Genomic DNA, 13424 nt, shown 5'->3' with positions numbered 1-13424 from the left:
CACACTGTTGATCATTAATTGGCTGGACATAAATTTATGATAATAAATATTAGTCATGATTTTTGTGTTTTTTTTTCTTCCCAGCTTTATGGTTTTCTGCAAATGACCATACCCTTATTATTATTTTCTCAATGTTGGCTGTGCTTCTGTTCTGGGGAAGTGATATTACTGTGAGTAAGTACTTGTTTCTATTTTCATTTATGTTTTAGTGATGAAATTGTCATTTTAAGGAGGCAATATTGGTGAAATATTCTATTTAAGTTGTATAAAGAAATGTGATAATGTTATAAATCAGAATATACAGAAAAAGTGGCAGTGTAGTAATTGGATGCTGCAGGGGCAAACTCCCAGGACTAAACTGGAACTACAAATAAAATACAGAATAACTTCCTGAATAATCAGCAGAAGACTCACTGGAGAGAATCCAGATAAATGAGGATGGAAAGTAGAGACTGCATAGAGACTGGTAGGAGGGGTAGAGTAATAAAAGGACTGGCTGGGCTCCCACACACAGCAACTGAAGTTATGGAGAGATATCTCAACTGTGGGGTTTGCCACTGAGAACTCTGGGGTCTAATCCCCAAGCTTGGCACTCCAGCAGAGAGCACTAGAACTGAGAAGGGTATCCACATAACATAAGGCTGTGAAAAGCAGCGGGGTTGCTGTCTGCTAGGGAGAAATGGCTGGAAATGCAGGTACCCTACTAAAGGGCCAATGCACAAAATTCTCTGTGGAGTGACTCACCTTGTGGTCCAGAAGAGGGAGGACAGAGTGGACTGGAGCTGTGTAAGCAAAAGTGAGGATCAGGAGCTCTGGGGTTAGAACTCAGGAGGCAGACACCTCAGTTTCTGGAGCTGAGTCATTCCCTCATGCTGCAGAAGTCGTCTTTCTCATGCAGACATTTTCTATACAGGCAGCTGTGGGGAAGATAGGTGACCCACCCTATTTGAAAACACCTTACCCCATGGTGCAGAGTTTCTGAGGCCATTTAAGAGAATAATAATTATCCTCCTGGCAGGAGCAATTGCCCCACCCTGTTGGAAAAAAAACCCCACCAGACCCATGGATGATTGCCTGAGAGCTATTCAAGAGGCAATCCTATCAGTCTGTAGCCAGAGGCAGTCTCTGGAGCCCTTGAGTCTTTTCCTGATCTAATAGTCAGAAACAGTGTTTGAGACACCTGCAATAGAGATTGAACAGTATAGAAGATCTACCTAATACATACTCACAAACCCAAATAGGAAGCCAATATGAGGAGACAAAGAAACGACCTTCAACGGAACAACAAGAGAATTCTCCAGAAGAGATAAAGAAATGGAGATAAAAAATTTATCTGATATAGAGTTCAGAATAATGAAGGTAAAGATGCTCAACAGCATGGTAACTATTAAAACAGAAATAAAGAATGACACAGCACAAATAAAGAACACACTGGAAGGAATAAACAGCAAATTAGGGGAAGCTGACAACCAAATCAGTGAATTAGAAGACAGGGTTGAAAAAAAATCACTCAATCAGAGGACCAGAAAGAAAAAAAAATTAAAAAACAAGAGGACAGCTTAAGAGAGCTGTGGAACAATGTGAAACAAAACAATATTAAAATAGCAGGTGTTCCAGAAGAGGCAAAAAGGGAGAAAGGGATAGAGAACTTGTTTGAAGAAATAATGGCCAAAAAATTCCCTAACCTGTTAAAGGGAAATGTTACACAAGTACAGCAGGTACAGAGAACCCCAAGCAAGAAGAATGCAAACAGGCCCATGCCCAGACAAATCATAACTGAAATGCCAAAAATTAAAGACAAAGAGAGAATCTTAAAGTCAGCAAGAGAAAAGCAAACTGTTACCTACAAAGGTGTTCCCATAAGGCTGACATCTTATTTCACATAAGTAACTTCACATGCCAGAAGGGAATGGTGTGAAGTACTCAAAGTAATGAAAAGCAAGGATCTGAAACCAAGATTAGTATATCCAGCAAGGCTATCATTCAAAATAGATGGTGAAATAAAGAGATTCCCATTAAAGAAAAAAAATAGCTAAAGCAGTATATCACCACCAACCCAGCATTACAAGAAATGCTCAATGGACTGTTGTAACAAGAAGAAGAAATAGACAAAGAACCTAGGCATACAGAATTAAAATGGCAATAAAAAAGTCACTACCAATAATAACCTTAAATGTAAGTCGATTAAATGCTCCAATCAAAAGACATAGGGTAGCTGAATGGATACAAAAACATGACCCAACTATGTGCTATCTACAAGAGACCAACCTCAGAACAAAATACTCACACAGGATGAGAGTGAAGTTATGAAAAAAATTTCCATGTAAATGGAAAAGAAAAAAAAAAAGCTTGGGTAGCAATACTCATGTCTCACAAAATAGGCATCAAAATGAAGGCCATCACAAGAGACAACAAAGGTCACTATATAATACTAAAGGGATTGATCCAGCAAGAGAATATAATCCTCATAAACATATATGCACCTAATATAGGAATACCTAAATATATAAAAAATACTTCTATAGGACTTTAAGAGAGAGATTGACAACAACATAGTCATAGTAGGAGAGATTAACACCCTGCTGACTTCACTGGATAGATCTCCCAGACAAAAATTAACAAGAAATAAATGACTCTAAAGGACACATTGGATCAGATGGATTTAACTGACATTTATAGAACACAAGAGGCCTGGTGCACGAAATTCGTACACTGGAGGGGGGGATGTCCCTCAGCCCAGCCTTCACACTCTTTAATCTGAGACCCCTCAGGGGATGTCTGACTGCCAGTTTAGGCCTGATCCAGCAGTTGGACATCCCTCTCACAATCTGGGACTGCTGGCTTCAACCTCTCGCCTGCCTGACTGTCTGATTGCCCATTAACTGCTTCTGCCTACCAACCTGATCACCACCTAACCACTCCCCTGCCAGCCTGATCAATGCCAAACTGCTCCCCTGCTGGCCTGGTCAACACCAACTACCCTCTCCTGCAAGCCTTGTCCCCCCCAACTGCCTTTTCCTGCTGGCCCAGTCACACCCAACTGCCCTCCCCTGCAGCCCTGGTTTTCCCAACTGCCCTCCCCTGCCAGCCCTCTTATGGTGACCATCTTGTGACCACATGGGAATGGCCATCTTGTGTGAGGCCGTGATGGTCAATTTTCATATCACCTCTTTACTATATAGGATTTCACTGCAAAGCTGCCGAATATACATTCTCCTCAATTACACATTTATCATTCACAAAGATAGACCACATGTTAGGACATGAAACAAGTCTCCACTAGTACAAATTAATGAAGACTGAAATCATATCAAGCATCTTCTCAGATCACAGTGGAATGAAATTAGAAATCAACTATAGTAAAAACAACCCAAAAAATTCAAACACATGGAGGCTAAGTAGCATGTTATTAAACAATGAATAGGTTACCAATGAGATCAGGAAAGAAATAAAAAACATACTGAAAACAAGTAAAAATGAACATACAACAACCCAAAATCTCTGAGACACAGTAAAAGCAGTATTGAGAGGGAAGTTCATAGCAATACAGGCCTACCTCAGAAAACAAGAAAAACTTTCAATAAGCTATACAACCCTACAATTTAAAGAATTAGAAAGAAAACAAGAAAAGCCCTAGTAAGTAGACATAAGGAAATAAAGATTAGAGCAGAAATAAATGACACAGAGACTAAAAAAAAAAAATACAGAAAAATCAATGAAACCAAGAGCTGGTTCTTTGAAAGGATAAACAAGATTGAGGAACCATTAGCCAGACTCATCAAGAAACAAAGAGAGAGGATGCAAATAAATAAAATCAGAGATGAAAGTGGTGATGTAATCACTGACACCACAGAAATACAAAGAAGTGTAAGAAAATATTATGAACAATTATATACCAACAAGTTGGACAATGTGGATGAAATGGATAAATTCCAAAAAAAATACAATCTTCCAAAACTGAATCAGGAAGAATCAGAAAACCAGAATAGGCCAATAATAATTGATGAAATAAAAGCAATAATAAAAAAATCCCAGCAAACTAAAGTCCAGATCAGATGCTCTTCACAGGGGGGTTTTACCAAACATTCAAAGAAGAATAAACACCTATTCTCCTCAAATGATTCCAAAAAATCCAAAAGGAAGAAACACTTCAATGCTCTTTTTATGAGGCCAGCATTATCCTAATTCCAAAACTAGAGAAAGACACTACAAAGAAAGAGAATTATAGGACAATATCCCTGATGAACATAGAGGCTAAAATCCTCAACAAAATATTAGCAAATTGCATCCAGCAATATATTAAAAAGATCATATACCACGATCAAGTGGGATTTATTCTGGGGTTGCAAGGCTGGTACAAAATTCGCAAATCAATAAAAGTGATACATCACATCAGCAAATTAAAAGATAAAGATCACATAATCGTATCAATAAATGCAGAAAAAGTATTCAACAAAATTCAACACACATTTTTTAAAATTTTATTTTATTATTATTACTAGAGGCCCAGTGCACGAACACTCATGCACTTGGGGGGGGAGGGTGTCCCTCAGCCTGGCCTGTGCCCTTTCACAGTCCTGGACTCCTCAGCAGATGTCTACCTGCTGGCTTAGGCCCACTCCATGGGGAATTGGGCCTAAGCTGGCACTCAGACATCCCTCTGGCAGCCTTGGAGCCCTTATTGCTGCTGAGGAGGCAGGAGAGGCTCCTGCCACCACTGCTGTGCTCATAGTCGTCAGGCAGGCTCTGGCTGAGCAGAGCTCCCTCTGTGGGAGTGCACTGACCACCAGGGGGCAGCTCCTGCATTGAGCATCTGCCCCCTGGTGGTCATTATGCGTCATAGTGATCTGTCGTTTCTGGGTCGTTAGGCTGTTAGGGTCAATTTGCATATTACCCTTTTATTATACAGGATTTTTAAATCCTCACCTGAGGATATATATATTCATTGATTTTTAGAGAGTGGAAGAGAGAATGAAAGACAGGGCGAAACATCGATGTGAGAGAAACACATCAATTAGCTGCCTTCCACACATGCCACAACCAGGGCCAGGGCCAGGGCCAGGGAGCAGCCTGCAACTAAAGTACATGCATGCCTTTGACCAGAATTAAACCTGGTACCCTTTATTCCTTAGGCCGATACTCTGTATACTGAGCCAAACCAGCTAGGGCCCAACACCTATTTTTGATAAAAACTCTCAGCAAAGTAGGAATAGAGGGAACATATCTCAACATGTTAAAGGCCATACATGACAAACCTACTGCAAACATCATATTCAATGTGCAAAAACCCAAACCATTTCCCCTAAGAACAAGAACAAGACAGGAATGTCTGCTTTTACCACTCTTATTCATCATAGTACTGAAAGTCCTAGCCAGTGATCAGATGAGAACAAGAAATAAAAGGCATCCAAATTGGAAAGGAGGAAGTAAAACTCTTATTATTTGCAGATGACATGATATTGTACATAGAAAACCCTAATGACTCCATCAAAAAACTACTAGATTTAATAAATGAATTTGGCAGGATACAAAAACAACACCCAAAAATCGATGGCTTTTTTATACAACAACAAAGAATTCTCAGAAAGAGGAACTAAAAAACAATCCCATTTACCAGTGCAACAAAAAAATTAAGATACTTAGGAATACAGTTAACTAATGAGGTAAAACACTTGTACTTAGAAAATACAGGCCATTGAAAAAAGAGATAAAGAAGATATAAAAAAGTGGAAGAATATTCTGTGTTCATGGATTGGTAGAATTAACATCATTAAAATGTCCATACTACCCAAGGAAATCTACAGATTCAATGCAATCCCTATTGAAATACCAACAGCATATTTTACATATTTAGAGCAAACACTCTAAAAATTTATATAGAACCAAAAAATACCCCAAATAGCTGCAGCAATCTTGAGAAAGAAGAACAAAGTTGGAGGAATCAAAATACCAGTTATCAATTTATACTACAAAGCTACTGTAATCAAAAAAATCTGGAATCGGCATAAGAACAAGCATATAGATCAATGGAACAGAACAGAGATCCAAAAATTTGACCCACGCCATTACTGGTTAATAATGTGAATTTTATAATCAAAGAAAACACGATAATTTCAAGAGAAACATCAAAAGTGCTTTATTCAAAGTAATGTCCATCGCTAGCTACACATTTTCCCCATCCTTCAGGTAATTTGTGGATACCGTCCCAATAGAACTTTTCTTGTTTTGAGGCAAACCATTCCTCAAATTTTTCACTTCTTCATACGTTTTGAAGTGCTGCTCAGAAAGTGCGTATGCCATCAATCGGAACAAGTGGTAATCTGAAGAAGAAAGGTCTAGTGAATACAGCGGGTAGGTTAATACTTCCCAGGGAAGATCTTTTAATGTATCTTGAACTGGTTTTGGAGTCTATGGTATCATGAAGCAAAATTACTTTGCCATGTCTTCTGGCACGTTCTGGTCATTTCACCCTTTGACCCAGTGATCCCACTTCTAGGAATGTACCTTAAGAAACCCAAAACACCAATCAGAAAGAATGTATGTACCTCTATGTTCATAGCAGCACTATTCACAATAGCTAAGATCTGGAAACAGCCCAAGTGCCCATCAGTAGATGAGTGGATAAAAAAGCTGTGGTATGCCGAAACCAGTTTGGCTCAATGGATAGAGCGTCGGCCTGCAGACTGAAAGGGGTCAAGGGCATGTACCTTGGTTGCGGGCACATCCCCAGTAGGAGATGTGCAGGAGGCAGCTGATCGATGTTTCTCTCTCATCGATGTTTCTAACTCTCTATCTCTCTCTCTTCCTCTCTGTAAAAAATCAATAAAATATATATATAAAAAAGCTGTGGTACATTTATACCATGGAATACTATGCAACTGTAAAAAAGAAGAATCTCTTACCCTTTAAGACAGCATGGAGGGACCTGGAGCATACCATGCTAAGTAAAATAAGTCATCAGAGAAAGACAAGTATCACATGATCTCACTCATATGTGGAATCTAATTAACAAAATAAACTGATGAATGGAGTGGATCCAAAGACATGGAAACATTGAACATAATGCAGAAACTTGGAGAGAAGGAGGAGAGGTGGGGTGGGTGGGAGGTAATCAACCAAGGATCTTGTATGAATATATGCATAACCCATGGACTCAGACAGTGGGATGGTGAGGGCCTGGGGTGGGGGGCAATGGTGAGCTGGAGGGGGTTGATGGGGAAAAAGGGGACATATGTAATACTTCTACAATAAAGATTTTTTAAAAAGAATATACAGTTTTAATATTAAGATTCTCCTTGAAGCATATTTTGTCCCTCATAATTTGCTGCAGATCCTAAGAAGTTATTTTTGAAGAATGAATAGTGGGGATCCTAATAATAATAACATACCTAAACTCATGCTGATTTTAATGTATACAGAGCATTTACACACACATTATTGGTGAGTAGATGGTCACAGCTTACATTACAGTGTTAAGATAGGATTTTGCACTTCTGAGCATTAAGATTTCCCTCTCTTTATTTTCCCAGTTTGAACTCTGTATACATGTGTGCATCTTTGGAAAAGCCCAGTTTGAACCATGTTGTCATCCTTACTGTACAATTCTGCAGCCCCAAAGGAAGTAGCCCCAGGAGGGTGTGTTCTTTTATCATGTTTTGCTGGAATAGTCATGTGTCTAAACTCCTCAGGGCAGATCTTGGTGCGGCATCAGATGTAGCATGAACAATGAAGAATTGTCACTGCTAAGTAGAAAGGTGGCATTCTGGTTGATGATTATGCTCAACCAGGTACAATTGACCCTCAAACCACTTGGGGTTAGATTATGTGGGTCTACTTATATTTGGATTTTTTTCAGGAAATACTGTAAATGTATTTTCTCTTCCTTATGATTTTCTTAATGACATTTTCTATTCTCTAGCTTTCTTTACTGTAAAAATATAGTATATAATACATATATCATACAAAATATGTGATAATCAACTGTTAATTTTATCCATAAAGATTCTGGTCAACAATAGGGTATTAGTAGTTAATTTTGGGGGAGTTTAAAGTCATATGTGGATTTTTTATTGCACAAGGTGGGGGTGTCAGCTCTCCTAACCCCTGTGTTATTCAAGGGTCAACTGTATTTCCACATCAGTTTAGTAAAGGAAATTTACTAAATTAGTGAAGTTTTGAGGTGACATTCTAAAACTTTTAAACTTTTAACCTGTAAGATTTATTCCCTGTCTCCCAATAGTGTACTGAAATAGTCAATCATTGAAGGCCACTAAACATTTACAAAAGGCAAGGAGTAAAAAATGCTGATTTTGCTTATTTATTTCATTCCGCAACCTTTAAAACCAGTGAAAACTAGTAAAATATTATAGCAGATTGGCCTGTTGTAAATTTCATGATTTTTACTTTTACTCGGAAGTTTAAGGCATGTATATCTAATATATATATATATATATTAAAGCCTAAGTGACCATTCAACCATTCGACTGGTAGCTGTGATGTGCACTGACCACCAGGGGTGAGACACTCAACGCACAGGCATGAAAGCATGGGACAGACTGATGAATCTCAGAGGGCAGGGGGAAGAGGAAGAGCAGGAAGAGATTAACCAAAGATCTTATATGCATACTAGAGGCCCGGTATATAGATTTGTGTACCAGTGTGGTCCCTCAGCCTGGCCTGCAGGGATCGGGCCAAATCTGTGCACCAGGATTCCAACATCTCCTGAGGGGTTCTGGATTGTGAGAGGGCACAGCCCAGGCTGAGGGACCCAACCAGTGCACAAATCCATGCACCGGGCCACTAGTGATTATATAAAAATGGAGAGGGGGATGACTGGGTATATATTTAAGGGCTCTCCTCAATGGATGGCACTCTGTAAATAATTTGTGATTTCAAAAGCAAAAAAGGGGAAGCTTTTAGCTAACAGTGATAACTGGCAAGACATGTCACAACTCTCACTTTCAAAATGGTGTCTAAATTTCCAGTGGAAATTTTTTTTTACAATTTTGAAAGGCCTTTTATGTCAAGGAAAAGGCTGATATAGCATCAAGACCTCATCAGTCTTCCCTGATTTAGGGAAAGTCTTGAACCCTAGCGGCAAAGCCAGGCAATAAGACCTCTGTCATATATTTTTTGGGTAGAGACTTGCCTTTTTTAAGATTATAAAATCATTTCAGAGTGTGATTTGTTGCAGTTGGATTGACTGCAGTTTGCTGATCGTGGCATTCTCATTAATAACATTATTTTCGGTGGATTTAACCAGGAATGAGTCTGTTCCTGTTAACTATGTTTTGACAAAATAAGATTTACAATTTTTTTCTGACTTAAAAAAGTAATACGTATCACTTTAGAAAACCTTATACAATATAAGAATTTATAGAGAAAAAAACACAAAAATAATCTAGAATCCTACAACCTAGAAATAAACTATTGGTCTAGTGTAGTAAATTTTGTGCTTTTTTTCTGTCTTTTTTCTATGTATTTTTGTTACCTCTCTTTAAAAATGAAAAATGATAAATGCACTCATATAGCTTATATACTTGTATATCCTCATCCTTCCCCTGCCCATGTTTTCAGAAATATTCTTATAGCTGCCTCTATGTTCTACTTTCATGGATATACTGTAATTTACTAAACTCTCATCTTGATGGCTATTAAGGATGTTTCCAGTCTTTTTTGATTTAGGAAAGTAAGGCTGCTAAAGATACGTAATACTGTAAATGGCAGAGATATTTTAAGGCTTTTGATACATACTCCCAAGTGTTTTCTAGAAACATCGCATCAATTACTACTGCAAATGAAAATATCTTTCTCCACCCAGTCCTGACATCTTCATAATTCTGAAATCTTTGCTAATTTGATGGGTGAAAAACATCCTGTTTTAATTTTCATTTTTGTGTTAGTGAGGCGAATGTTCTTTTTTATATTTATTCTATTGGTCATGTTTTAGGGAATATACTTATGAACATAACTATTTTGGTGACAATATTTTATTTAGGCTCATCTTAGAGCAAATAACTTTGGTGCGTGTGAAAGGCACATATTTCTTTGATTCAATCAGCCTGGGCTCAGATTTGAAGGTGTTTATAAAAGTGCTCCCCAAACATTTGTGGAGTCCTTGTGCTGTGTGATGGGCACATTGTACTATCCACCTTGGCCTTGTATGGCTATTTCCTTCACCAGGTCAGGCAAGTTTTTCATTACTATTCTTTCAAATAGGTTTTCCATTTCTTGCTCCCTCTCTTCTCCTTCCAACACCCTCATGTTGGGAATATTGATAAGCTGAAGTTGTCCCAGAGGCTCCTTACACTGTCCTCTCTTTTCTTTTCTTTTCTTTTCTTTTCTTTTCTTTTCTTTTCTTTTCTCTTCTTTTCTTTTCTTTTCTTTTCTTTTCTTTTTTCTTTTCTTTTCTTTTCTTCTTTCTTCCTTTCAATTCATTTTTCTTCTTGCTGTTCTGATTGGATGTTTTTACGTCCTTATCTTCCAAATCCCTGATTTGATTCTCTGCTTCATCTACTCTACTGTTAATTCTCTGTAATGTATTCTTCCTTTCAGTTATTGCATTCTTCATTTCTGACTGGTTCTTTGTGTTGTCTATCTCCATTATGTTTCCTATCTCTTTGTTGAAGTTCTCACTGAAATATTTGAGCATCCTCATAACCAGTATTTTGAACTCTGCAGCTGGTAGATTGCTTGTCTGTTTTATTTAGTGCTTTTCTGGAGTTTTGTTCTATTCTTTAGTTTGGGACATGTTTCCTTCTCTCCTCATTTTGGTAGCCTCCCTATATTTGTTTCTATGTATTAGGTAGAGCTGCTATGTCTACCAGTCTTGGTAAAGTAGCCCTCGGTAACAGGTGTCCTGTTGCGCTCAGTGGCGCAGCATTCCCTGTCACCCAAGCTAGGCTCTCCAGGCGTGTCCCCTTGTGGGCTGTGTGCACCCTTCTGTTATAGTTGAGCCTTGATTGTTATTGGCATGTCATTGGGAGGGATTTAACCGCAGGACAGTAAGCTGTGAGGACTGACAGCAACCACAGCACAGGATCTGCTGTGCAAGACCCAACTCCACAGAGCAAGACTCACTTCATCAGAGCTCTGGTGCCTGATGAGTCTGCCCCTTGAGTGTGTCTCTGGTGGAAGTTGTTGGGTGGTGCTTCTGAAGCTGGCCACCTAATATGCTAGGTCTAGTAGGTGCAGGCCCTTTTGCCTGTACCTTGCCCAAGGCCATCTGGCATGAGGTACAAAGCAATCTGCAGATGGCTGTTACTTGTGCTGAGTTTGGGGGTGTCAAGGCTGCCAACCACTAGTGCTGCATCTGGGGCCACTTAGTAAGAGGCACGAGGCACACTGAGGCCAGATGCTGCTTGTTTTGGGCTTGTGAACATTTGAGAGATTTTAGGAAAATTTGAAGCATGAGCCCAGAGAAGCTGTTTGCATGGAAAAGCCACTGGAAAGGGCTTGGGTGAGCCTGCAAGTTGGATGGCACTGAGTCTCAGGGAATCACCAGCATGGGGCTAACAGTGTGAGCTAGTTTGATGGAGACACAGATATGGGGGCTCACCTGCTGGCTCTTTGTGGGCAATGTCTCAGCAAAGGAACAAGGGCTGCTGCCAGCACTTAGGTCTGGGGAAAAGCTGACTCTCCAGCCCTGCCCCTAAAGCCAGACGATTCAGCTTCTCACTGTACGTCCCTGACACATCTTTGAAGCTTCGCTCTAGAGCTAGAGTTTAGAGCCAAGAAGTCATTATATGGGTCCTTTCGTAGGAACTGCCTGGGATTCCAGGAGCCCTTTGTCTCCCTCAGCCACAATCCTCACAGTTTTCACAGCCAGAAGTTTTGTAGACTTTTCCCCCTGGTACTAGAATCCTGGACTGGGGGACCTGGTGGGGCTAGGCCACCCCCCACCTCAGGAAGGACCTGCACAGTAGAGACATCCCTCCTGATTTTTATCGATTACGTGTGGGTGTGATACCGGCCCATTCCTCCTCTCTACCCTTCCTAACATCTCTATATGTCTCTTTCTTTTATGTCCTTAGTTGTAGGACTTCTGTTCAGCTAGATTTCAGGCAGTTCTCAATAATGGTTGTTCTGAAAGTTAGTTGTATTTTTGATGTGGTTGTGGGAGGATGCGAGTACTGTGTTTACCTATATACCATCTTGACTGGAACTCAGGTAATCTACTTTTTCGAATGTGGTATGTTATGGCCTCTAAAGTATAAATAGTAACTATGCCTCATGACTTTCACGTTATACTACTAGATTTCTAGTACTCCTTAACTTCTTTGATGACAATGTATGGTCTGTACTTGACCACAGGGGGTTTCTCTCAGTGGTTTTTCTAGTTCTGCATGTCAATCTTTTGGTACTCCAAGATACCACCTGGACCTTCGTAGGTCAAACATTCAGTAAAGACAGCAGCTTATGCTTTCACTTGGAGGAGAAAGAGTTTCCTTATACCAGAACAGTATCTTGAACTGATCTCAGGGGGCCTTTGATCCTCCTGAGGACAACGCCTGAGAAAACTTCTGAACTCCTGAAGCCAAGCCATATATGTTAAGTACTAGACCACCTTTCAAGAACAAAGGCATCCTACAGGGAATGTTCCTACATACCTTTGCCTTTAGTTTTAACTTACCAATTTGTAAGTTGAGTCTTATACTTAGCAAACAGCTCACAGATGACTGGAATCAAACACTGAGCTTTAACCAAAGTAACAAATCTCTGACAGTGCTGCATTTCAGGCACTTTGTTTTATTCTGACTCAGTTTCCCATTCCACTGGCAGTTAAGTTCCTGGTTAGCTTTCATGGCTCTTCTTCCTCATTCTTTGATTTTATAACAGGTACTTTCCACTATTGAAATGTTTGATAAATGATTTCAAGCACTGCTTATCAAGACCTCTTGTTCCTGCAAGATTAAGTCTCAACTCCACCTCAAGAATTGGCTAACATTTCGAAACTCTTTGAGATAGTTATATCTAGGCTTGCCTTTCCCTTCACTGAACTTTTGTTGTTTACAAGAAATCTTTGCATTGCACAAAACTGGGAGACCATAAGCATGACCATGTAAGGCAAAACTATAAATCAATCTAATAATAAATATGAAAAATTACTATTGTGCCATGACCTCTAAGTTCTTTTGTCAAAACATTAAAAACCCTCTTATTGTACACCTGAAATCAATATAATACCGTATGTCAACTGTAACTGAAAAAATAATTTTTTTAATTAAATCTTTATTGTTCAGATTATTACATTGGTTCCTCTTTTTTCCCACCATAACTCCCCTCCACCCAGTTCCCACCCCACCCTCCGCCCTCACTCCCCACCCACTGTCCTCATCCATAGGTGCACGATTATTGTCCAATCTCTTCCCTCACCCCCACACCCCTTTCCCCCCCCCAAGAATAGTCAGTCCATTCCCTTTCTA

At 39.5% G+C, this 13424-nt stretch overlaps 1 protein-coding gene and 1 long non-coding RNA gene across 2 annotated transcripts in view; both read left to right on the top strand.

Moving 5' to 3' along the window:
* The window catches only part of LOC102260652 (leukocyte surface antigen CD47-like), a 115555-nt gene that overhangs the window by 85476 nt on the left and 16655 nt on the right, over window positions 1–13424 (top strand). The window contains exon 4 of the mRNA XM_014540918.1: window positions 85–174. Coding sequence (XP_014396404.1) covers window positions 85–174 — 90 coding nt within the window. The remainder of the gene's footprint in view (window positions 1–84; window positions 175–13424) is intronic.
* On the top strand, window positions 7348–8066 carry LOC106726325. Its single transcript, XR_001362376.1, has 2 exons — window positions 7348–7440; window positions 7530–8066. It is a non-coding gene; the product is annotated as an uncharacterized LOC106726325 (long non-coding RNA).

This window comes from Myotis brandtii, unplaced genomic scaffold, assembly GCF_000412655.1.
Source record: "Myotis brandtii unplaced genomic scaffold, ASM41265v1 scaffold106, whole genome shotgun sequence".
Taxonomy (NCBI): domain Eukaryota; kingdom Metazoa; phylum Chordata; class Mammalia; order Chiroptera; family Vespertilionidae; genus Myotis; species Myotis brandtii.
This window is presented reverse-complemented; position numbering and strand designations above follow the sequence as displayed.